General features: G+C 42.9%; 1 protein-coding gene across 1 annotated transcript; it reads right to left on the reverse strand.

Moving 5' to 3' along the window:
- Positions 1-27,474, reverse strand: KIAA1210 (KIAA1210 ortholog). The gene is given in 11 exon segments (XM_057495384.1): positions 1-850; positions 853-1,185; positions 1,804-2,327; positions 2,329-3,378; positions 3,380-3,548; positions 5,291-5,399; positions 10,514-10,669; positions 12,222-12,290; positions 14,846-14,959; positions 15,247-15,373; positions 27,440-27,474. Coding segments are annotated over 11 exon segments (2,895 nt in total). The 3' UTR covers positions 1-641.
- Between the last annotated feature and the right edge of the window lie 120 nt (positions 27,475-27,594).

Consider the following 27,594-nt stretch of genomic DNA (forward strand, 5'->3'; position numbering starts at 1 on the left):
AGAGAATTCGAAGCAGTTTGTACTGCGGAAGTACAAACGTTCACAGTAACTTAAGATTTCAAGCCGAGAGGCTGAACATAGTGCTTTATTAATGAGTTGGCTTTGAAAGTATACTTGGTGTTGGGGGAAGCATAATACATGAAAAATACAGTTGAGAAAAGCATAAAATCCCATCTAAATGTAAGGTATACAGAGGGTGGGAGTTGAGTGAATGGGGAGATGGTCCTGTGCCCATTGCAGAATATGGATAGATGTCCAGAGGAGACCCCCTTGAGAAGTGGAAGACTCAAAATTAACCACCTCCAAATCCACTAATCTAGAATGAACCACTATGCTGCCCCTAAATCCACAAGCCAGCCCTATCAAAGCAACAGCTCAGCAGGCAAGGCTAGGACAGACTGCCTCTCATTCAAGACTGATTTCCAGTTTTCCCTCCACTTGGTGCCTACTTGCCATCTGCAAAGATAAAGTCTTTCCTGGGATCTGGTAAGCAGGCTGCTTCTTGGCCATGCTTTCAGATCTGGACCTGCTGTGTTGCTACTCTGCAAGGCCAGATATCATGGGGCAATCCTCTGTGGTGCTCAGGAGCCCCTGCGAAGCACTTCTTCTGATTTGCTGTTCACTACCTAAGGAGAATGACTTCAGGCCCAAGGAGAATGAAGGAAATTCGGTAAATTTTTTCTTGTTTCATCTTGTTTCTCACACCTGTACCTCTGCGAGGAAGGGACGTTTCTCAATTGGGCTCCAAAAAGGTTTTCAATATCAGAACAATTGGTAGATAAGCTTGAGTGGCTGTTATCTTGATCACTACTCTCAACAACGTCCTTCTGAGAGTCAGTGCCCACAGAAGTGGACTTTGCCAGGCAGGGGTGGTGGTGAACGATTCGGTAGCAGAAGCTGGGATGTTCTCAGTGAGCTCTCTGAAGCCTTGGCTGTGTTTCTTGGTTCTGTCTGGAGAAGCTGGGCCTCTTGGTAGGGGCCAGCTGCTGGGATTGCTCTCAAAAATGGTTCCCTCAGCAGCAGCAGTCACAGACCTTGAATAAACCTGTTGCTGATATTCAGGGTCTGCCAAAGCCTGAAAAGGGTGTCTGGGAGGCAGACGCTCCTTAGAACTGCTCCACTTTACAGGTGCACTCGCTGAGCTTGTTGAGGAAATCTGTGGCTGGAAGTTAGCCCCATCCCTGGCTTAGAAAGGGTCTCTGGAAGGCAGCTGCTCTTCAGAACTCCTCCACTCTTAAGGAGAGCTATCAGAAAGCGAGGGGGCTTCTTGCTGGTACTCATGCTTCCCCAGGGCCTGGGAAAGGTGTCTGGGAGGCAGTTACTCTTCAGATCTCCTCTGCTTCACAGGAGCACTCTCTCACTGTGAGAAGACTTCTTGCGGGCCTTCAGGCCACTGCAGGGACTGGGAAGGGCATTTTGTAGGCAGCAGCTTCAAAGAAATGCCTCCCTCCATACTGGCACTCTCCCCACCTGCAAAAACTTGGTGCTCAGCTTTAGGCTTGGACAAAGATTTGGGAGGTTGATTTGAAGACAGAGGATCTGCATAAGTTCCTCCCTCAGTAGCAGGTTTCTCTGAGATCTGTTGTGCCATAAACTTCACGAACCACTGGGAAGGAGCCCTGGAAACTAGCAGTTTCTTAGGCATGCCTCTTTCCGCAGCAGTGTTCTCTAGACATGAGGACATTTCCTGAACCTTAGGTCCCATTGAGAACTGGATAGGACATTTGGGAAGAGGTGGCTTCCCAGAAACGCCCGCCTCAACAGCAGCACTCTAAAAACTAGAGCACAGTTGCTGGACTTTACACCTCACAGTGGTTGGGGAAAGCTCTTTAGAAGCACCCTCCTCAATGGCGACACTCTCTGGACCTGCAGAGGTTGGTTGGTGGACTACTGGTTCCATCCGTGACTGAGAAGGCATTCTGGGAGGCCTCTGCTCCATAGAAATGCTCCTCTTAGCCGCGATGCTCTCTGGACCCACAAAGGCTAGGCGCTCAAAGTGGCAGCTCCCCCAGGGCTGGAAAGCATATGTGCGAGGCCTGCGCTCCACAGGACCATGCCATTCTGCAGGAGCACTCACTGGACATGAATAGACTCCCTGCTTGGCTACTGGTCTCATGAGGGGCTGAGAAGGCTCTCTGGGTGGCAGCGGTTCCACAGAAATGCACCACTCCATGGCGGCACTCTCTGGACCTACAGAGACTTGTTGCTCCAATATAGGGCTCTCCCAGGCCTGGAAAGGGCATCTAGGAGGCTGCACCTCCACAGAAATGCTCTCCTCAGCCTTGGCATTCTCTGGAGCAGCAGAGGCTTGTTGCTCAACTTTGGGGCTGGAAGGTGTATCTGGGATGCACTGGCTCCACAGGACCACTCCATCTGACTGAAGCACTCACTGAGTCAAGGGTCCTAGTCTGTGGCTGGAATTTAGGCCTAACCAAGGGCTGGGAAGGGCATCTGGGAGTCAGCTGCTCATCAGAACTCAATTCCACAAAACGTTTTGATTTTGTGAAGACTTCTTGACCATCTTCAGGCTTCACCAAGGACTAGAAAGAGTCTCTGGGAGCCGCATCCTCTTCTGATGCACTCTCTGAACCTGAGGAGACTTCTTGTTCCTCTCCAGGGTCCTCCAAGGACTGGAAAGAGTCTCTGGGAGCCATCTGCTGCTCAGAAACACTCCCTGCCTCTGACATGCTCTCTGAACCTGAGGCGACTTCAGCTTTGGACTTTTCCAAAGACCGAGAAAGGCTTCTGGGAGGCAGCCTCTCTGCAGAAATGCCTCCCTCCACCAAAACATTTGCCATACCTGAAATGCTTGCAGTAAAGTCTTGGAGAACATGCCCAGGAGGCTGTTCTTTGCAGCCAGTTGGGATGTCTTAAACCGACTCCACTTTCAACTGGACACTTGCTGAATCAAGGCAGGAAGCTCCTTCCTCTTCTGCCTGACTACGAGAAGGATCCATAAACCCCTGAGCCCCCACTGCCACCGGAAAAACAACATCTTCCTGGGTTGTAGAAGGGCTTTCCACCACTGGTAAAAGAGAAGTTCTGGCTTCTGTCTTCTCGGCCCCAGAAGCCCCATCTTCGTGGTATGGTGATGGGCCACTAGCCAGGGATTCTTCTATGTCTGCAGGTATGGCTTGTGATGCTGATGCTTCTCTGGCTTCAAAATCAGTACCAGCATCTCTCCTTCCCATGTTGTCTTTATCTGAAAGCAAATGCTGGGGAACAGCGGTTTCTGTTTGTGGAGTTGTGGGCTGCCCCACAACTTGCTCCTCCAAGGGCTGGTGATAGAAAAAGCACTTCTGGGCAGTCTTTTCAGAAGATAGGGACCCAGCTCCCTCAACCAGGCCAAACCCTGGGCTGCACTGCTTAAAACTCCTTCTGCTGGCCACTCATTCCTGAAGTGCTCCATCCTTTCCTTCCACGTCGTTTTCTGTATGTTGCACAGAGTGGGTAGCCCCGGCTGCCGGCAGCATCTGTGCTCGCAGCCTGAGCTGTTGTCTTCTTATCACAAATCTCAGTTTTGTTGTTCTCCTCGGGGCTTGAAGGACCTATACCAAATAGAAATAAGGAAGTGTGTGCTTTTGACTTCCTAAAATAAGAATACTCTGTCCTGGCCCAAAGAGTACCAGTTTGCTCTCAAATTCTCTAGTACATTGAAGTAGCTATTCAGAAGCTAGGAACTTGGTCACCATTAGCCTTCTGCAGCTGGATATTTTTAAATCAAAGTGAAATCCCAGCTTTATGAACTGATTCCAAGGTTGGCTCATCACCATTGTTATCAATGGTCTGGTCCACAGTTGGATGTGAGACATGTCAAAAGGCACTTTCTGAACTTGTAATGATTACCTTTTAGGAAACTGACTGGGGCAGGGTAAAGGGAAATTTTGCTTTCTACTTCATATGCATATTTTTCTACTTCATTCTACTTAATTTTCATATGTGCAGAAATTTTTTATTTGTTAGAAAAATGTCAACGGGGGTTATCTGGGAGGTAGGGACCCAGATATATCTGGGCTATCTGGAACCCCTTTTCTTCTGCCTTTTACTCTCTTGTATTAAAATAATCTGATGAAATACACATGCAAAGCCATTCTTGGAAGGCCTTAACAATTGCCATCAGTCTATGGCCTTCATTCAGGTCAAGCACAAGGCAGCAGTTGTACGGATAGCTCCTCTTCTCTCTAGTACTTTTACTAAGGAACTCAGTTTGATTCCAGGTGGGAGGGCCCTCGCTGCCTTTCCTCCCTTATCATCCACTGCACCCCTAACTCCACCTAGTGGTTTCATATCCAGCATTCAGCACTGAGTATAGCTGCCTGCACCCCAAACCACTCCCATTATATGGAAAACCAATCAAAGTATCTGAACCAGTCTTATCATCTGTCCAAAAAAGGGACAACTATTAAAAGTAAATATGAAAAAAGATTAAGTAAATTAGTATTATCCATTTCCTTCCTTTCTTTTTATAGAACAGTTGTGTGGTTTGGTTAGATTTCATAGAAAACTGTGTTTAGGAATACCCGGTCTTTGGACCCATGTGAGAAATCCTTTGTGGGCAAAAACGTGAAGTAACTATTCGATTTAATGTGTAGAATACAGGAATTTTGTTTTATCATGTATTGCTTGGAATTAGGTTGCCATCAGCTGGAGCCAACATCCGCATCCACACACGCACATGCACATGCACATGCACAGATTTTTGCTCCAGTGGTATTTGTGATTTAGGGATTGGATGCTGTTGGCTGCCAAGGACAACTGTCTGCAGCTGCCCAAGTCCTCTTTGTCCATGGGTATGGGAACTGGTCTCACTGTAACACAAGACCTTTCCTTTCTATATAAAGCAACTATAAAAAAACTAGCTTTGGCCAATTCTGTTATTATAGTCTGGTTCTATTGCTAAGGGACAATGTTGAAGGGGAAATCCCTGGCTGCGCTCAAATATCTGGGCTCATTGAGGAGCTCAACATGTACATTAGCCTTAAAGAGGATCGAAGAAACTTAAAACCAGACAAGCACAAAAATCTCTCTCTGGTTGGGAATTCAGTTAGAGAAAACAGGGATCCAAGTGTGAGTGATCCTTTTCCCAAATCCCACACAAGTGGCGATTGTATAAAATAGGCAGTTTATATGGAGAAACCTGGACCACGATAGTGTGCATCTTCAACTGAAAGCTCCCTGAGGACCAAAGACAGCAGGCCTGGGTAATTCTCCTTACACAGCTCCTATCACACAGCACTGTGCAATTAGCTCCTAATAACGTGTTTCTGGAGGAGGGTGCAGCTGTGCCAACCTGTGCTGCCTATTTTCAGCTTCTTTTGGTCAGCTTGTTTTCCTTTGGTTATACTCTTCTTTTCTTCAGAAACCCATGGAAAGCTTGGTTCCCCCTGCTTTGGTTCCACCTGAAAGAGGAAAAGAAAGCCCTTGAATCAGACTGACGTGCTCTCTACCCAGCCCTGCATTGTTGCCAAAGAGAAAAGCACCAACAAAAAAGTCCTTGATATCCAAATGGCATGCACTGGGAGCGTAACAGTACCATTAGCGATGATAATTATGTCCGAAGGCATCGGTCACCTGGTGATCATTTCATCTACTGGAAGTGGTTCACCTAGATTTGAAGTTGCTGATCTCTGAGTGATTTGCTACAGGGACTCTCTGAAACATGCTGAAAGCCAGTGAACCACACTGCAAGCTCATAAACCTGAAATTGGGGTTGTTAGGCCTGACAGTAGTCATGTTCTTGGCAGCGCTGGAATTTCCAAACTTGTTTCACTAGACTTGGGAGCTGAACTAAAATCCTGTTTGGCTTCTTTGCAGGGATTCTAGTGGAAGCATGAATTATGCCTTTCCAGCCCCAAAGAAGAAAGACAGTGGGGTTTTGGCGGGGGTTGGGGACAGAGAGAAAAAGATGAAGGGTTCAGCCCTTACATTGAAAGGGTTGAAAGTGGTTTAGTGTAAACAAGGTTTGCAGATCATTACAGTGCAGCTTTGGAAATGTCAGAGTAGCACTGGACTGAATAGTGTCCAGAATATGCTTAGTGCAAGCCTTTATGACATGCATCCAAAGGTAAATATACAACTCTTTATGCTCATACATTGGTGTGGATAAAATGAGAGTTCCTGTGGCCAGGATTCTCACCTGGCCCTGGTTGACTAGCTCACTGCACACCTGTGGGAAATACATGGCTGTTGACTCTATATAAAGAGCTCCACCCAGTGCTCTAGGCATGACATGGTGGCAGGGCTACAAGGCTGCAGGAGAGCAGAGCAGAGGCTGGAGTGGTGGCAGTGCTGAGGACAGAGGCCCAGAGGCCCAGAGGACGGCCGTGCAGGACGACTGTGCAGAGAGGCCCAGAGGACAACTGTGCAGACAGAGGGGCCTAGAGGCAAGGGGAGAGGCCAGTTTCCTGCATGCAGACTCGCTCTGAGTGAATGGGATTTTAGTGACTGACCTGGCACCTGGAAATAAAGTTGGGTATAACCCTTTCATCCCAAGAACGTTTTGCTCTCAATTTCTTTGGTCACATTGAATCCATAGCGAACTTGCCTGGGGCTGAAACCCATTGGCACGACAATTGGTTTCAAGTATACAGCGTAGTGATTCAACAGGTAAGTACATTTTTTAAAATTTTGTTATCATTAATCTACAATTACATGCAGAACATTATGTTTACTAGGCACCCCCTTCACCAAGTACCCCCCACAATCCCCATTACAGTCACTGACCATCAGCATAGTAAGATGCTGTAGAATCACTACTTGTCTTCTCTGTGTTGTACAGCCCTCCCCATGCTCCCCAACATTATACATGCTAATCGTGATGCCCCCTTTCTTTTTTCCCACCCTTATCCCTCCCTTCCCACCCATCCTCCCCAGTCCCTTTCCCTTTGGTAACTGTTAGTCCATTCTTGGGTATGTACATTATTAAATCCTCCCCCAAACTCGTGAGGTTACTATCTGTGAACATAGAAATGTTACAGAACTACAGACTATATTCACCATGCTGCACTTCCTTCCCCATGACTAATTTCCATTATGATTGAGATTTTGTGCCTCTTTATTCCCTGCACCTATTTCTCCCACCCTCCCCAACCCACCCTCCAGTCACTTCTCAGTGTCTATGGGTCTACTGCTGTTTTGTTGGTTTTGTTTTGCTTTTGTCTTAGATTCCACATGTAAGTCAGTCATGTGGTATTTGTCTTTCTCCACCTGGCTTATTTCACTTAGCATGGTACCCTCTAGGTCCATCCATGTTGTTGCAAATGGCAGGATTCCTTTCTTTTTTGTGGCTGAATAATATTCCATTGTGTGTGTGTGCCTCTTCTTCTTTATCCATTCGTCTGTTGATGGACACTTTGGTTGCTTCCATACTGTGGCTACTGTAAATAACGCAGCAGTAAGCATAGGGGTGCATATATCTTTTCCAATCAGAGTCAAAATGATTTATTTTTCAAGTGAATGAGGTCAGATAGATCTGGGTTCAAATCCCTGCTCCATCACTCACTTACCATGTGACCTTGGGCAAGTTATTCTCTCATTCTCCACATCCACTTCTATAAATTAGGGATAAGGTGAAATCTCCTAGGACTTGCAGACCTAAGAAAATCCAAAGCAGGGACCAAGTGGCAGCAGCCCATGTCACAAATGATTCTGGACCCTTTTCTATTCATCCGTGTGTCAGAGAGAGAGAGTCACAATGTGAAAAAAAGTGATTAAAAGATTGTCAAAAAATTTAAATTCGAAGTAATCCTCATAAATTGATTAGCGCTAATAAACAAATTAACCAAGTTGAGAGAGATGCAAGATCAACACATGTAAATCAGTTGCATTTCTATGTACTTGGATTGAACAATCCAAAAAAGCAGTTAAGAAAACACACCCATTCACAATAGCATCAAAATGAATAAAATACTTGCAAATAAATTTAATCAAGAAGGTGCAAGACTTGCACACTGTAAACTACAAAACATGACTGAGAGGAATTAAAGACCTAATTTGAAGACCTAAATTGAAGAAATAAATGGAAAGACAGTCCATGTTCATGTATTGGAAAACCTAATGCTAAAATGTGACACTCCACAGTGATCTACACATACAATGAAATCCCTAGCAAAATCCCAATGTGCGTCTTGAAGATATGGAAAAACTGATTGTAAAATCCATATGGAATTGCAAGGGACCCCAAATAGCCAAAACAATCTTGGAAAAGAAGACCAAATTGGTGGGCTCACACTTCCTGATTTCAAACCCTATTGCAGAGCTACAGTCATCAGAGCAGTGTCGTACTGGTGTAAGGACAGACATATATAGATCAGTGGAATAAAACGGAGCATCCAGAAATAAACCCACAGATGGCTAGTTGATTTACAACAAGGATGACAAGACCATTAAATGGAGGAAAGTCTTTGCAACAAATGGGACTGGGATAACTGGATAGTGATTTGCAAAAGAATGGACTTAGACCCTTGCCTCACAGCATATATGAAAATTAACTCAAAAGGGATCAAAGGCCTAAATATAAGAGCTAAAACATTTAGAAGAAAACATAGGGATAAGTGCTCATGTTCTTATATTTGGTTCCTTAGGTATGACACTAAAAGCACAAGTACCAAAAGAAAAAAAATCAATAAATTGGATTTCACCAAAATTTTTTAAATTTCCATCAGTTTTGTTCTCTTGCTAGAGTTTAAAGACAACCAACCAAATGGAGAAAACATCTATAAATCGTGTATCTGATAAGGATCTGGCATCTGGAATATATAAAGAACTCTTACAACTCAACAAAATAAACCCAAACAACTCAATTTAAAAGGGTACAGAGGACTTGAACAGACATTTCTCCAAAGAAGATATGGCCAATGAGCACATGCAAAGATGCTTTAACATCATTAGTCACTAGGAAAGTGCAAATCAAAACCACGGTGAGATGCCACTTCACACCCACCAGAATGACTACGTTTTCTAAAAGTAGAAAACAACAAATGTTGGCCAGAATGTGGAGATACTGGAACCCTCATACATAGCTGGTGGGAATGTAAAAGGGAGTAGCTGCTGGGGAAAACAGTTTGGTGGTTCCTCAGAGAGCTAAACGTAGAATTACCATATGACCCAGCAATTCCACTCCCAGGTATACACCCAAAAGAACAGAAAACAGGTGCTCAAACAAAGACTTGTATATGAATGTCCACAGCAGCACTTTTCACAATAGCCAATAGGTGGATAGGACCCAAATGCCCATCAATGGATGAATAGTTAAGCCAACGATGGTACATCCTACAGTGGAGTATTATTCAGCCATTAGAAAGGATTGGAGTACTGATATGTGCTGCAATACAGATGAACTTCAAAAACATTTTTTTAAGTGAAAGGCAGACCCAAAAGGCCACAGAGCACTTGATTATATGTGTATGAAGTACCCAGAATAGGCAAATCCAGCAGTAGAAAGTGGATTAGTGGTTGCCAAGGGCTGAGAGGTGTTAGGAATAATGAGTGATTCCTTAACGGGTATGGGGATTCTGTCTGTGGGAACCAAAACTGTTTCTGGAACTAGGTAGTACTGATGGTTGCACAACACTGTGAATGTACCTAAGGCCACTGAATTGCATGTTTTCACTAAATGTTACGTTATATGTATCTTACAACAGTGAAAAGCGTTATCTAATTCAATCCTTCCACCAACTCAGACTCTGTCCTAATTCATCCTACTTAGTGGTATCCCACAGAAAATACTTGGTCATAGCCTAAATCCATAAACCAGTGAGCATCGGTAGCCACCCACCACCAGCCTGTGCTTTAACTTTGGTGCTAACCTAATTGCTTTCGTTTTTGGCTAACATACCTAACTGAAGGCCACTTCCCTCCATAGGATCTTTTAACATCAAAACAGAGCTTTGTGCTCACTGGCTAATTATCTTCATTATCAACTGCTTTTGTTTAATTTTTAGTTCCCAAGGTTAATTGTTCCAGTCTGTGCTTTACTCTAAAAAGCCCTCTCAGTATTCAACAGCGACCCATCAGATTAACCACACATTAGTTTGAGAATGGATATGTTATTCTGGGAGACAATCTACTAGTTTTCCAGTTGCTGATGGATGTTATTTGGTTGACAAACCTACATGTATGAAATACACATACATGCCCTCTCATGTGTCAAGTCATTTTTCATGTGGGTAGGTGTCTAGCCAACGATACTACACACCTTAACCTTTGAGATTTTGGCATTTGAAACTGCAGAGGCTTTATTCCCATGAAAGTCTCTACTCTTTTCTTCCTGAAATAACGGAAAACATCTGCAGATGACTATTTTTTTTGTGAAATACCGTCTTCCATCGCTTATAAATGAAAGTGCTGATTATTCGGTGTGTAAAATGGGACACAGCCTGTAAACTGCTATGCAAATCAAAAGGCAAGAATGGCAGTTCCTTCCCCTATTATGGAGCTATATCAGGAGAAAAAGAGAGTGCAAAAAGAAATTACACCTCTAACCTGTGCCACTTAGGACGCAGCTAACACTCACCTTCTTCACAGTTGAGAACTTGTGTGGTGAAGCCTTCTTTTGTGGGCTCTTCCATGACTTATCACCAATTGAGAGTTCTTCAAAAACCTTGGAGACTGAATCAAATCGGATACGAGGTGGGCTGATGCTAGGTGGGCGTGGGCGCCGTGGTGGGATCTGTCAATGAGGAGGACGGAAGGAAAAACGGTAAAACTCGTGTGCTTTCCTCAAATTACTGGTGTTCTCTTGTTGCTTTAATGGTCGAAGGACTAGGAATCCGAAGTGAAAAAATGTGAAGGGAGGAAAGACTCTCCTACCTCCCTGCCTTCCCTTCTAGTACCTACTCAAACCAAAGACCAACAGCTTTGTTTCACACTCTGGGCTGCTGCACACCTTTGCCAATCCCCAAAGACAGAAACTTCAGATTGTTTGTTTGATTAGAGCCAGGTTTCTGGTGTTACTCCCTGCTGGTGTTAACTATATGTCTTCCTTGAGTCTGATCTTTATTTTGATTTTGGCTCTGCCTTTGAAAGTCCAGTTCTAGTGGGGCTGGGGGGAGTCTTTGGGTTCTGATCTGGGCGTGGCATCCAAAGTACAATCCTTGCTCCTGTCATTACAGGAATTGGCTGGATCGGGTCTTGTCTAACCAACTGTGTTGGTTGCTTATCTTAATCCTGTTCAGACCGATTTTCTTGGATTTTTAGAAAATCTGCAGAACTAGTCCTGGTTAGAACTGCTTTACTAGTCCTGAAGGGATGAAACTGATCATTTGTGTTTTCCTTGGGCTTCAGTAGACTAGTTTAGTTCATTCCCGTGGGAAGCTCATGGTACACTTGAATTTGAGGCACTTGTCCCTGCCCTGGTCCTCTTGGTGAAGATCAGAATCCCTGATTTGATCTTTAACTAGTACTAGCTAACCATCTACAATGTGCCACCTCATTCTTGGCACTGGGCCTACAGCACTGAACAAAACAAAGTCCGTGCTGTCATGGAGCTCACGTGTTTGCTCCTGTCATAGGCTCTGCTCCTCCTCAGGACAGATGGCCTTCAAACTCTCAGAGCCAACAACGAGAGGCCGCAATGAGGATTTGCCAAGGTTCTACCCCTGGGGTACCCCTGGCCAGTGTCTAAGGAGCCCCCTTAGTACTACCAAGCACCACTGGGGGCTCTTGAGAATAGGCCCTGGGGATTCAGCATCCCCAAGGCCAATTCTAATACTAATAGCTACAGTACTGCCAACTGAGTGACTGAAGGCTTCACTCTGTTTTAATCTGTATTATGTCCTTCTTCATGCTACCTTTGGGTTTAGTTTGCTCTTCTCTTTCTAGTTCCCTATGGTGGAGAGTTAGGTGATTGATTTGAAATCTTTCTCCTTGCCAGGCAGGGAGTGCTCTCCATAGATATATTTCATTTGGACCTTACAGCAATTCATTGAAGCATTTGATCTTGGGGTCTCCATGTCACAGAGGGGAGAAACTGTGTCTGACAGGTGACATGACTGTCCCTAATTGTCACAGTGACAGAGCAAGCATTGGAAAGTTCTGCTTGTCCTTATAGCCTATGTGCTTTTTAAATATTTCTCTCCTCACGTAAGCACCTCATCAACAACCTGTTCTTTAATCCTCACCTCACCTCTCTGCTCCCTCAGTAAAACACGTCTGGGTGAAGAAATAACAGATTTGGAGTCTGAAGACTGTTAGACTATCTCTTAGGAAGGGGTCCCAGGTACCTTCAGCAGATGCCTCTGAAGAACATCTGAAGTATCTGAAGGGCTGTCACTTAGGCTACCTGTGTGTTCCTGCAACATAGGACTGGGCCAATCAGTAGGAGCTCCAGGAAGCAGATTTGAAGTGTCCTAACAGCTGCCTTGCAAGACAGCACTTGTCCCAGAGATTTCAAGAGCTTGCTTGAGCACTGGCTCCTGAGTGTTTTAAAATATATATATGGATACTTGGGCCCTATTCCAGAGCCACAGTCTCAGATTCGGAGAGCTGCAGGCAAGAGATCACAGAAAATTGTGTGAGAGAACAGATACTCAAGGCCATTCTCTCACACTTACTAAAAGAGTTGCTAGAACTCAGAGCTTTGCTTTTCTCACTGCTAAAATGGAGCTAATGACACCAACTCTACAGAGTTGCTAGAAGAAGTGATCCTCAGTTCTATGTGCTCAACAAGTGTTCATTTTTTAAATAGCTAACTCAATCAATGGAATTCACATTTAGGCACTACTAGAATAAGTCAGAAGGCTGACGACACCTGTAGACTTAACAAGGGCCCCCAAGAAAAGTGGTCCTATATCTGTCTAAATCAATAGCAGCTAAAGAGTGGATTTTTCTTTCTTTATTCCAATTCATGTTTGTTTATTTTCCAATTTGTCACATCTCTTCACTTTATTTATTTTTATTTAAAAAGTGTTTTACATTGAGGTACTTTATAGCCCACGTTCTTAAACATTGTGCACGCCTGTCTCCTAACTACAAGGGCCAGGAAGTGGATGCCCCATACTCAAGTTCAGGAAGTTTAAAGGCAACCACCAGACGAGATGGTGTGCCTGCTTCCTTAAGAAGGGCTGCAAAGGGGCAGTCGGGCCTGTGATCAGTGAGAAAAACTCCTTTGCCTCGGTTTCTTAAGTTACTGAATTCACTTTGATTCAACAAAATGCTAAGAATCTGCTATTACATCTTTGTATCTACTTGTCCTCAAATAGAACATGAAATTCTGTGGAGAGTAATCTAGGCACCCACACCCCTAACACTTGCAATAGGACATCAGATCAAAGTTTGGCAGTGGTAAAAACTGGTTCAGTCTTGGCACTTCTAATAGAAAACTGTATCCTGAATTTCTGCTCCCGCAGTCTCCCAGTTGCTCCGAATGTCATTTAATCCGTTAAGAATCCTGTCCTTTCAAGGGACCCAACCACTGGCCAATTCCATACATGCCCAGGTTGTGTGCAGCTCTGGGTATCAGGACCCTTGACTTAATGCTGTCAACTACCCTGTTATTTAGGGTTGTCACTTTGGCACTTAAGGTTTCCCATGCGAAGATTAATCTGTTGTTGATGATTCAGGTTCTGCTAACACCCAACACTCTCTTCAGCCCTGTTTCCCAGGGGAGGGAATAATGGAGCAGGCCAAAGGTGTGAGGTATGGGCCCAAACCAGACGTTGAAGAAAACTGGCCTTTAGGCTATTGTAGCTTTCCCCATCCCCTTCATTGTGAGAGGAAGTGCCCCTAGAATTTTTACCTTTAATTTTCGCAAAAAAAAAAAATAGCCTTAAAAAAAATAGGACTGTGCTGTAAGAATATCTCTGTTGCTGGGACTAAGATAGGAGGAAACGAGGGAGGAGTCCAGGAAACAAGTTTCCCCTTTCTGAAAATAAGAAATAACCCTGTGCATGTGGTCATGTGTACCTGGATTTTTGCCACTAGGTGGCAAGGGAGTATAGCTGTGGAGACAAGTGACAACTGGACTTGATACTTAAAATCGAAGACTGAAAAGTTCACAGAAATGACTTTTCTTGCTGTGGTGCAAGAGGGCAGAGAATGCTGACCTAGGGGCTGCTTTAAAACCGTAAGGTCAGCACCACTGGTGACCGTCTCAGTGTTCACTTCTCCACCCTTCGTGGCTACTGTACCCAGCAGAACTTCCACACACAGTACGGAAACTAGAGTAAGAGATGTGGTCTGAAGCAGTCATGTCAGAAATAAGTGCCAATTACATTTTGCTAAGGGCAAAATAGCTCCCCAGTGGAGAAAGGGTCTCCTCCTTATGTGGCCTTCCCAGTTGCACAGGGATCTTTGGGTATAATCCCACCCACAGACTGAAAGGAGGAAAGTAGCCACTAAGGGTTATCTCCCTGGCAGTATCTCCAGGTCCCCGTGGAGTTTTCCTAGATCAGAGCTCCAGGAGAGTCTAACTGAGCAATGGTTAAGAGTAGCTGGAGGTAAGAGACTGTCCGATGTACTATATTTTATGGAGACCAAAAGGATACCCTTCTCCCTGTTGAGGCAGGTACGAAGAAGCTGAGCATCTTACAGACTGCAATAATGGAAAAGCCGTGGGCTTTGCGGTCAGACAACACATCTGGGTCAGATTTCCAGGGTCTACCACTTGCTATCTGGATGAGCTCAAGCCATTCCTTTAATGTCTCTGAGTCTTTATTTAATCCTCAAAAGAAACCCTTTGAAGTAGATATGAATATTATGGCCACTGTAGATGGGAAAGGAAGATTCAAAGAGAGTAAGCAATCAACTCAAGGTCACAGAGCCAGTAAGTAGCAGAGAAAGAATTCAAGCACAGCTTTGCGTGTTGTCTGACTCAGCTGCCATACTTTGAACAATACCACTCTGTTACCCCAGAGAACTTGGAGCCTGCAATCCAGATTCCACTTCCAGGCACGTATCGGGTCATAGCTCCAGGTGCTCTACTAGTCTCAGCTGCAGACCAAGTTCTGGAAAGATGCGATCTCTGTAGAAGAAGAAAAAAACATGGGAGTTGGAATGCCTGCACATTAACAGTGGAATATCAGTGTCATAAAGTGAATATGGTAATACTGGCCAAAACTGTATGCTGGACACTAGATTAGCACATCATATATTCATACATTCCCTTATCTAATGTTTACAAGAGCCCTGTCAGGTGGAATCAGCTGAGAAGCAGAGCCAAATCCCTCCACCTTGTCTTCTGGCAGGGTAGGAGTAGGGAATGGAAGTGTAGTAGTCCATTTACGCTCTGACGCTGGAGTTCTCTGTTACCTGCAGAGGCCTGTCTCTCTGGGGCTTCAGAGAGGAGTGTATTTTACTTGCTGATCTTTCAGGCTGAGGCTCCACCATGAAAAAGCTGTCAGAGGACAGGACTCTGTTCCCCATGCTGCTCTTGGGCCTGGACAGGAAGGAAAAGGTCTTATAAAAGCAGCCAAGGGCCATAGGAACCAAAGACACATATATAATCCATAGTATGACCGACCATAGACATTCCAGAAGGAGGGCAGGGATGCATATGCACTGGCATAGAAAATTGTCCACGACATAGTAAATGATAAAATAAAGAATGGTATGGTCCATATATATATGCATATTACATACGTACACAGTTTACGTCCATAGAAAAAAGTCTGGAGGGATAACCACCAAATTGTTAGTGGTGGTTTCCACTGAAGAATGGCACTAGGGACAGAACGGGGGCTTTCATATTCCACTTTATGTACTTCTGTAGGATTTTAATTTTTTAAATGATCAACACGTCTTTTTTATATAATAGTTTCACCGAGGTATGGCTTACATACCATACAATTCACCCATTTAACATGTACAATTCAACAATGGCAACCCTGTAGAATGGGAGGGAAGCCCTTGAGTCTTTCTATTATTAAGGTGAGAGTCATAAAATATCTTTCACACCCAAATTTCTCTCTAGTGTCTTTGTTCTGATTTACAATATCAACTATATGCCCAGATCCTGGAGACCTTCATTCACCAGGTCCTTTCCTCTTTCATACAAGGATTCTGTGATACATCTGTCCTAATTTCAAAATCATCTTATGCACCCATCCCACTCCACCCCCACCCCCAGCTTGGTAAACACAGATGGAAATACCTTCTGATCGGGAATGGAGCCAGGTTGATGACAATCAATTAAGACAAATCAGGGGAAAGTTAGAAACAAACGAAAGGCTAGAAACACAAAAGACTCCTTTGGGGATGTGGCAATATATGTTACCTTTCAAAAACGTCAACCAAACATGTCACAAGAAAAGAAACTTACAGACCAGTGTCTCATACGAATATAAATACAAAGTTCTTCAATAAAATACTAGCAATCCAAACCCAGCAATGTATAAAAAGAATTATATGCTACGGCCAAGGAGGACTTGCAAGGAATGGTAGGTTACTGTAACACATGAAAATCAATTAACGTAACATACCATATCAATAAAGACAAAAACCACATGGTCATTTCAATAGATGCAGAAAAAGCACTTGTAACATCTAACATCCTCTCTGATAAACACACTCAACCTTGACAGAGGACATCTCTGACACACCAAGAGCTAATATCATACTTAATGATGAAAGACTGGATGCTTTCTCCCTCAGATTAGGACCAAGACAAGGATGTCTGCTCTTGCCACTTCTATTCAACATTGTGCTGGGGGTGCTAACCAAGGAAATTAGGTAAGAAAATGAAATAGAAGGCATCCTGTTGAACACGAAAAAGTGAAATTATCTCTAATCACAGATGATATGATCTTCTGTATAAAACTCTGAAAGAATCCATTAAAAACTACTAGAACTGGAGGGGATTAAAGATGGCGGCATGAGAGGTACAATAGAAACCTCCTCCCAAAACCACATATAATATAGCAAATTCATCAAATCCTGAAAAAGCAACAGGAAAGATGGATGTGGCAGACTGTCTACACCTCAGGAAACAAGCAGACCTCAAGAAAAGGGTAATGTACCAAAGCTGTGATCCATAGGGAACCAAAGCCCTTCCCCCACCCCAGCTCACCAGAGGGAGGAAGAGAAACAGAGCAGGGAAGGGGTGGAGGCCTAGGACTGCTGAACACCCAGCCCTGGAGATCTGCTCTGCGAGCATGAACCTACATTACATGGTGCTCTGGAGATTAGTGGGGTTGGAAAGCTAAGACAGGCAGAATACTTGGAGAGACTGAGATTCCAGCTGCTTGTGGAAAACAGGGATCCACATCTGGCTGCTCTGGGATAAAAGAAAGGTGGGCAGTCTGAGAGACTTCCTAACAGCGAGAGGGCTGCTGAAGGGGCAACGACTGCACAGAGCTTACTGCTCAGGAGAAATGACAGGTGGACAAAATTGCCTGGGTCCACTCTTCCCAGCCATTTGGGATCTTTCAGGAGCTTCAGGTGCTCCATGCACCTGACTGGCCAAGCAAATCTGAGGCCCCCCCACCATGATACCCAGCCTGCTGCACCTTCCTCCCAGCCAGCAACAGCTTGCAAACTGGCTACCCCCACCATTGTGCCAGGCCAGCCAGAGGGCAACCCCACCTATGGTAGCTAGAAGTGCAAAGCACAGAGGCTTCTCCCTGCATGCTCAGCCCACTGGCCCTGGCAGTGGAGATAGGCACTGCAGCTGAGAAGCAGGAAAGACCTCTTTCCTCCCAAAAGATACCAACACTACTCCCCTGTGACCCCACCATCCCTCTAGGAGCTGAGCAGCTCCACAGAGTAGAGATTTCGAATATGAAACGTCAAAGGAACTTGGTTCAAACCAAAATCCCACAAAAAATAGAAAGAGGGCCAAGTGAAACTGAACTCATCGATCTTCCTGAGAGAGATTTCAAAATAAAAATCATAAATGTGCTCATGGCACTACAGAAAAATATTCAAGAACTCAGGGAGGAATTCAGAAATGAGATACAAACATTGAAGAATACAGTATCTGAAATGAAACATACAGCAGAGGGATTTAAAAGCACATTAGATGAAGCGCAGGAGACATTAAATGAAATAGAAATTAGGGAACAAGAACACAAAGAAGCTGAGGCAGAGAAAGAAAAAAGGACCTCTAGGAATGAAAGAATATTGAGAGAACTGTGTGACCAATCCAAATGGAACAATGTTCACATTATAGGGGTACCAGAAGAAGAAGAGAGAAAAGAGGTATAAAGTGTCTTTGAGGAAGTAATTGCTGAAAACTTCCCCAGTCTGTGGAAGAAGATAGTCTCTCAGGCCATGGAGGTGCACAGATCACCCACCACAAGGGACCCAAGGAAGACAACATCAAGACACATAATAATTAAAATGGCAAAGATCAAGGATAAAGACAGAGTTTTAAAAGCAGCCAGAGAGAGAAAAAAGATTACCTACAAAGGAAAACCCATCAAGCTATCATCAGACTTCTCAACAGAAACCTTACAGGCCAGAAGGGAGTGGCATGATATATTTAATGCAATGAAGCAGAAGGGCCTCAAACCAAGAATACTCTACCCAGCAGGATTATCATTTAAATTTGAGGGAGGGATTAAACAATTTCAGATGAGCAAAAGCTGAGATAATTTATGTCCCCAAAACAGTCTCTACAGTGTATTTTAGAGGGACTACTATAGGTGGAAGCATTCCTAAGCCTAAATAGCTATCACCTGAAGAAATAGAACCACAGTAAAGAAAGTAGACCAATTAATTACTAAGCAGATGCAAAATCAAATCAACCACCCCCAAAGACAGTCAAGGGATAGACAAAGAGTACAGATTATGATATCTAATATATAAAAATGGAGAAGGAAGAAAAAGGAGAAAAAAAGAACCTTTAGATTCTGTTGGTAATAGTATACTAAGTGAGTTAAATTTGACTGTTAGATAGTAAGGAACGTACCCTTCAACCTTTGGTAACCACAATCTAAAGCCTGCAATGGCAATAAGTACATACCTATTGATAATCACCCTAAATGTAAATGGTCTGAATGCACCAATCAAAAGACACAGAGTTACAGAATGGACAAAAAAAACAAGAACCTTCTATATGCTGCCTACAAGAGACTCACTTCAAACCCAAAGGCATACACAGACTAAAAGTGAAGGGATGGAAAAAGATATTTCATGCAACTGATAGGGGAAAAAAAGCAGGAGTTGCGCTACTTGTATCAGAAAAAATAGACTTCAAAACAAAGAAAGTAACAAGAGACAGAGAAAAACATTACATAATGATAAAGGGGTCAGTCCAACAAGAGGTAATGAGCATTATAAATATTTATGCACCCAGCACAGGAGCACCTATATATGTGAAACAAATACTACCAGAATTAAAGGGGGAAATAGACTGCAATGCATTCATTTTAGGAGACTTCAACACACCACTCACTCCAAAGGACAGATCAACTGGACAGAAAATGAGTAAGGAGACAGAGGCACTGAACAGCACATTTGAATAGATGGACCTAACAGACATCTATAGAACATTCCACCCAAAATCAGCAGGGTACACATTCTTCTCAAGTACACATGGAACATTTTCAAGAATAAATCATATACCAGGCCACGAAAAGAGCCTCAGTAAATTCAAAAAGATGGATATTGTACCAACCAGCTTCTCAGACCACAAAGGTATGAAACAGGAAATAAATTACACAAAGAAAACAAAAAATCCCACAAACACTTGGAGGCTTAACAACATGCTCCTACATAACCAATGGATCAATGACCACATAAAAGCAGAGATCAAGTAATATATGGAGATGAATTAAAACAATAATTCAACACTGCAAAACCTGTGGGACACAGCAAAGGCCATGCTAAGAAGGAAGTATATTGCAACACAGGCTTACTTCAGGAAAGAAGAATAACCCCATATGAACAGTCTAAACCCACAATTAATGAAACTAGAAAAAGAAGAACACATGAGGCCCAAAGTCAGGAGAAGGAGAGACATAACAAAGATGAGAGCAGAAATAAATAAAATCGAGAAGAATAAAACAATAGAAAGAATCAATGAAAGCAGGAGCTGATTCTTTGAGAAAATAAACAAAATAGGTAAGCCCCTGGCCAAACTTACCAAGAAAAAGAGAGAGTCTACATACAGAAACAGATTCAGAAATGAGAAAGGAAAAATCACTACGGACACCACTGAAATACAAAGAATTATTAGAGAATACTATGAAAAATTATATGCTAACAAACTGGATAACCTAGAAGAAATGGACAGCTTTCTCGAAAAATACAACCTTCCAAGGCTGACCCATGAAGAAACAGAAAATCTGAACAGAACAATTTTGAATACCAGCAACAAAATTAAATTGGTAATAAAAAAATTACCTAAGAACAAAACTCCTGGACCAAATGGCTTCTGCGCTGAATTTTACCAAACATTTAGTGAAGAATAATACCCATCCTCCTCAAAGTTCTCCAAAAAGTAGAAGAGAAAGAAATCCTTCCAAACTCATTCTATGAGGCCAGCATCACTCTAATACCAAAACCAGACAAAGACACCACAAAAAAAAGAAAATTACAGACCAATATTCCTGATGATAATATATGCAAAAATATTCAACAAAACATTAGCAAACCGAATTCAAAACTACATCAAAAAGATCATCAATTATGATCAAGTAGGATTTATTGGAGGGATGCAAGGATGGTGCAATATTAGAAAGCCCATCAACATCATCCACCACATCAACAAAAAAGGACAAAAACCACATGATCATCTCCATAGATGCTGAAAAAGCATTCGACAAACTTCAACATCCGTTCATGATAAAAAATCTCAACAAAATGGGTATAGAGGGAAAGTACCTCAACATAATAAAGGCCATATATGACAAACCCACAGCCAACATCATACTTAACAGCGAGAAGCTGAAAGATTTTCCTTTAAGATATGGAACAAGACAAGGATGTCCCCTCTCCCCACTTTTATTCAACATAGTTCTGGAGGTCCTAGCCATGGCAATCAGACAAGACAAAGAAATAAAAGGCATCCAGATTGGTAAGGAAGAAGTTAAACTATCACTGTTTTCAGATGACATGATATACGTAGAAAACCCTAAAGAATCCACCTCAAAGCAATGAGAACTAATAAATGAATTCAGCAAAGTTGCAGGATACAAAATTAATACACAGAAATCTGTTCAATTCCTATATACTAACAATGAACTAGCAGAAATAGAAATCAGGAAAACAATTCCATTTACAATTGCATCAGAAAGAATAAAAAACCTAGAAATAAACCTAAGGAAGTGAAAGACCTATACCCTGAAAACTACAAGACACTCATGAAAGAAATTAAAGAAGATACCAATAAATGGAAATACATCCTATGCTCATGAATAGGAAAAATTAATATTGTCAAAATGGCCATCCTGCCTAAAGCAATCTTCAGATTCAGTGCAATCCCTATCAAAATACCAATGGCATTCTTCAATGAACTAGAGAAAATAGTTCTAAAATTCATATGGAACCACTAAAGAACTTGAAGAGTCAAAGCAATCCTGAGAAGGAAGAATAAAGCTGGGAGGATCACGCTACTCGACTTCAAGCTCTACTACAAAGCCACAGTAATCAAGACAATTTGGTACTGGCACAAGAACAGACCCATAGATCAATGGAACACAATACAGAGCCCAGATATAAACACAATCATATATGGTCAATTAATATACTATAGAGGAGCCATGGACACACAATGGGGAAATGACAGCCTCTTCAACAACTGTTGTAGGCAAAACTGGACAGCTACATGTAAGAGAATGAAACTGGATTATTGTCTAACTCCATACACAAAAGTAAACTAGAAATGGATCAAAGACCTGAATGTAAGTCATGAAGACATAAAACTCTTAGAAGACAACATAGACGAAACTCTTTTGAATATAAACATGAGCAACTTTTTCCTGAACACATCTCCTCAGGCAAGGGAAACAAAAGCAAAAATGAACATATGGGACTACACCAAACTAAAATGTGTCTCTACAGCAAAGGACACCATCAGCAGAACAAAATGGCATCCTATAGTATGGGGAATATATTTGTAAATGACATATCCGACAAGGGGTTAGCATCCAAATATATAAAGAACTCACATGCCTCAACACCCAAAAAGGAAAATAACCCCATTAAAAAATGGGTGGAGGATATGCACAGACAATTCTCCACAGAAGAAATTCAGATGGCCAACAGGCACATGAAAAGATGCTCCACATGGCTAATTATCAGGGAAATGCAAATATAAACCACAATGAGATATCACCTCATTTCAGTTAGAATAGCCAACATCAAAAAGACTAGGAACAACAAATGCTAGTGAGGATGTGGAGAAAGGAGAACCCTCCTACACTGCTGGTGGGAATGTAAACTAGTTCAACCATTGTGGAAAGCAATATGGATGTTCCTCAAGAAACTAAAAATAGAAATACCATTCGACCCGGGAATTCCACTCCTAGGAATTTACCCAAAGAAAACATGTTCTCAGATTCAAAAAGACATATACACCCCTATGTTTATTGCAGCACTATTTGCAATAGCCAAGGTATGGAAGCAACCTAAGTGTCCATCAGTAAATGAGTGGATGAAGAAGATGTGGTACATATACACAATGGAATACTATTCAGCCATAAGAAGAAAACAAATCCTACCATTTGCAACAACATGGATGGAGCTAGAGGGTATTATGCTCAGTGAAATAAGCCAGGTGAAGAAAGACAAATACCAAATGATTTCCCTCATTTGTGGAGTATAACAATGAAGCAAAACTGAAGGAACAAAACAGCAGCAGACTCACAGACTCCAAGAAGGGACTAAAGGAAGGGACTCCAAAGGAGAGGGGTGGGGGAGGGCGGGTGGGGAGGGAGGGAGAAGGGGATTGAGGGATATTAGGTTTAGTACACATGGTGTGTGGAGGAGTCATGGGGAAAACAGTGTAGCACAGAGAAGACAAGTAGTGACTCTGTGGCATCTTACTACACTAATGGACAGTGACTGCAATGGGGTATGGGGTGGACTCAATTATATGGGTGAATGTAGTAACCACATTGGTTTTCATGTGAAACCTTCATAAGAGTGCATATCAATGATACCTTAATAAAAATAAAAAATGACAAAAACCCACTAGAACTAATAAACAAGCTCAGCAAGGTTTCAAGGTACAAGATCAATATGCAAAAATTGATTCTTTCTATATACTTGCAATGAACAATCCAACAAGTAAATTACAAAAAACTCTCCACCTACAATGGCATTGAAAAGAATAAAATACTTAGGAATAAATTTAATAAAAGGTGTATAATACATATATTCCAAAAGCTCTAAGGCACAAGTGAAAGAAATTAAAGAAGACCTCAGTAAATGTTAAGACAGTCCATGTTCATGGCTTACAAGACTTAATCCTGTCAACATCCCAATACTCCTCAAATTGATCTACTGATTTAACGCAATCCCTATGGAAATCCCAGCTGTCTTTAGTTTTTATTTTTTTCCAGAATCTTACAACTTTTTGCTGATTTCCAACTTTGTAGTGAAGAGCAAGGGATCACAAACAGCCAAAAAATCTTGAAAAAGAATGACAAAGTTGAGGACTCACACCTGAGAATTTCAAAGCTTACTACAAAGCGACAGTAATCAAGACAGTGTAGTACTGGCATGAGGATAGATAAGTAGATCAATGGAATAGAATCGAAAGTCCACCAGTAAACCCATTCATCTATGGTTACTTGATTGGCAACAAATGTGCCAAGATCATTCAATGGGGGTAAGAATACTTTTTACAACAATAATGTAGGGGCAACTGGATAGCTAAATGCAAAAGAATGAAGTTAGACTCTTAGCTCACACCACATATAAAAATAAGTTCAAAATGGATGAAAGACCTAATAGAAGAGCTAAAATTCTTAGGAGAAAACAGGGGGATATTGTCATGACCTAGACTTACATATGACACCAAAAGCTTAAACAATGAAAGAAGAAAAAAGAGAGGAATAGATTTCATCAAAATTAAAAACTCTTCTGCTTCAAAGGATACTGGCAAGAAAATGAAAAGACAGCCCACATAATGAGAGAAAATATTTGTAAATTGTATATCTGACAAGGGACTTGTATCTAGAATACATAAGGAACTCTAATAATTCAATAATAAAAAGACAAATAACTCACTTAAAAATGGGCAAAAGATCTCAGTAGATGTTTCTCCAAGGTAGATATGCAAATGACCAACAGCACAAAAAGATTGCACCATCATTAGGAGGGAGTTACAAATGCAAACCATGAGATGCCACTTCACACCCACCAGAATAGATAGAAACAAAAAGTTAGGTAATAACAAGTGTCAACAAGGTTATGGAGAAACTGGAATCCCCATACACTACTGGTGGGAATGTAAAAGGGTCTGCACACTTGAGAAAACAGTCTGGTGGTTCCTCGAAAAGTCAACATTAAATTACCATATGACCCAGCAACTTCACTCCTACGTATATACCCAAAAGAAATAAAAACATATATCCACCCAAAAACTTTACACAAATGTATACATTCTTCATAATAGCCAAGAGGTGGAAACCCAAATATCTGTCAACTGATGAACAGATAAAATGTGGTCTCTCCATGCCATGGAGTGGTACACACTCAGTAGTATAAAGGAGGAAAGTTACTGACACATGCTACAACATGGACAACCCTTGAAAACATGCTGAGGAAAACAAGCCAGTCACAAAAGGCCGCATACTGTGTGATTCCATTTACATGAAATATCCATAATAAGCAAATTTACAGAGACAGAAAGTAGATAAGTGGTGACCTAAGGCTAGGGGGCAGGTAGGGGTACATGGAGAGTGATTGCTCATGGATACAGGGTTTCTTGTAAAGGATCGAAATGCTTTTAAATAAGATGAGATTATTTTTAATTTCAAGTACTTTTTCTGCACTTATTGCCTTTATTACAAAGCAGTGCATGTAAGCTGGCACTTTGAAAACATCTTTAAATTGTAACTAGAGGAGCAGCTTGGGCACTGTAGAGCTAGCAACCACCCTGTCATTGTGAGCCTGTCTGGCTGCGGGACATGCACATGTGTTATGGGGATTAACATGGCACCCATACTAAAGTGACTTGTAGGCCAGAAAGAGAGGAGAGGAAGCAAATGCCTGCCACTTTGTAGTAAACTCCTGCCCACCTTTTCCCCATAAAAGTCTGCTGCCCGGCAGCCCTGCTGGTGAAGGCAACATGCTCTGCTTTCTTTAAACAGCAGTCCAGCAGAAACTTAATGTGACTCTAGATAAACAGCTAATGGGCATACATGATTAAAGCAGCACTGAGAGAGCAACGTTTCCAGACATCTCCATACACACGCATTTGCTCACTGTGCACACATACATGCTTTCATTCACTGCTTCTCTATGACCTGCTGGTCCAAATCAGACTTGGGACCAGCGTAGCATCTGTTACTCCCTTGGCTCCCAGCTTTGTGCAGAAAAACTGCAATAAAATCTTAGACCACGAGTGGGCTTAGAAACTCTGTCGTCATTTCCACGCTGTGCATCAGCCAGGTTGCAGCTGTTGAATTGGCTCTCTAATGCCGAGCCCTCCTGATCAAAGGATTACGGTAGCACCAGCTGTGACCAAGTTTGTCAGAAACCAAACCTCCTGTCCACTGAATGTATCTACCACTTACTGATCTACTCCCTGGAGGCAGAAAGAAGAAAACACATCCCGAGCTCCAAACAGAATCTAGGCCTTAATTAAAGGCAACAAAGCACATTGCATCAGCACCCATGAAAGAATCAAATGAAGGAATGGAATTTGTCCTACCAGGTACAGCTTAATACAGTCTTGGAGATAGACACTAGTCCTATTGTACAGACCAGGGGAGGGCTGGCTGTAAGTTTTGTTGTGATCGATTGCTTCAGTGGAGGAAGAGAGCTGATCTCCCTTCTTAACTCCTGAGTGACACCCTCAAGGGTTTCTCCCCTAGCACATTAAGCAAGAGACTGGAGTCAGAGGTGGTCTTCCGGCTTCCTAAGTAATACTCTTAATTACTTGCAATAAAAACGTCTATCTCAGGTCCTTAGAAGAGCACACTTCCTCATATATGGACTAGCTCACGCACTTAGACACCCACCCTCTCCCTCTCTCCCCTCCCGCTGCCCCTCCCTCCCTCCCTTTCCACCACTCACCTCAGAGAGGTGTGCATGCACACACTTTCTTAGTATGGAGAGTGCACTGGACTAAATGGACCATTTTGGAAGGGGAGGGACAAGTAAGAAGAGGAAATGTAGAACTTTCTGAAAGACAGTCCTTGCCAATTTGTAGCGACAAAGCAGAGTAAACCCCATTTCCCCTTCCCTATCCCACACTGGGTTTTTAGCAGGGCTAGATTTTGTCTTAGAGCTATGAGGCAATGGTCTGTGGTGGTATGATTTGTGAGCTATGAAACAAGGCCCTCTGCCCTCCTCTTACCCCCGCTAGCAAAGCTACCTGAAATTCCTCAAATTCAATACGTGTATTGAAATTCCTTAGTGCATGTATTAAGGTCCTTTTTAAGGAGGCCTGTTAGGGAGCAGTATAGGACATGTTTGCTACCTTTCCCATTTCTACCAACAAAGCCTTGAGCAGCACAGGTGAGCTCTGTGGGGAGTCTGGGTAAATCTGGAGTTTAAGGCCAGGGGAACAGGCCCAAATAGAACTCTATAGAAGGGGATCTGATTGATCCAGGAACAGCTGGGGGTACTGGATGTCCAGATTTTCCACAATAGGATGTGGAAGTTGGGGCATCACAGATGAAAGTTTGAATAGGGTGGCAGCATTACTAAAAAAAAACAACGTCTTCTCCATACCTTCTGTGACCAATCACAGCATTTCCCCCAGTCTCCAGAGATTGAGGGACAAAGAGCTTTGGGCTCTTTCTTTGTCTGCCTGCTCATTTGTTTTCACATTAACCCAGTGATTTCATGCTTATGCCCTAACCGAGAGAGATGGCTTCACTACGTGAGACTTTAATCACACATTACCAGATCTAGCTTCCCTCACCAGATAATCATAAATCTGTAGTCGGAGCACTGGGCAAGCAAGCCACACCAAGCTTCCTGAATGATGGAGGCCATCCATCCTTACCCTGTGAAACAGAGGCCTCCAGCTCCTCACTAGAGGTAGGCCCCATGTCTCAAGTTATTGTAGCTATGACAGGGAAGGGCTTCCCTGATCTATCTGCACACCCTCACCCACTGCTTCTGGAGAATGGAGTGTGCGTTTGCCATGCTCCAGCCCACTGAACCTTGCAACCCAGACAACAACCATGCATATGGGCACAGAGAAAGGTCCCCGGGACGTGGCTGCATTGGCAATGGCTGCAGCCCCAGCAACCACAGGCAGGGAGGCTGAGAGTCCCTGGGACCAAATGCTCATTGGCATTTTGGCTGCCAAAGGGGAACCTAGTTCTAGCTGTCTGCCCCTTGCCCTGTCCCCAGCACCCTCCACCCCACCTGAGCTTACCTGGACTCAAGTGGCTTTAGAGAAGCGATATCCATATGGCCGCTGGACAAGCTTGTTTTCATCATCCTCCCTCCCTGTGAGTCATCAGGCTCTCTTTTCTTTTTCTTGCCAAAAAAGCTCTTAAAGTCTTTAAATTTGAATTTCTTCTTTCCTGG

The sequence above is a fragment of the Manis pentadactyla genome, chromosome X, assembly GCF_030020395.1.
Source record: "Manis pentadactyla isolate mManPen7 chromosome X, mManPen7.hap1, whole genome shotgun sequence".
NCBI classification, from domain to species: domain Eukaryota; kingdom Metazoa; phylum Chordata; class Mammalia; order Pholidota; family Manidae; genus Manis; species Manis pentadactyla.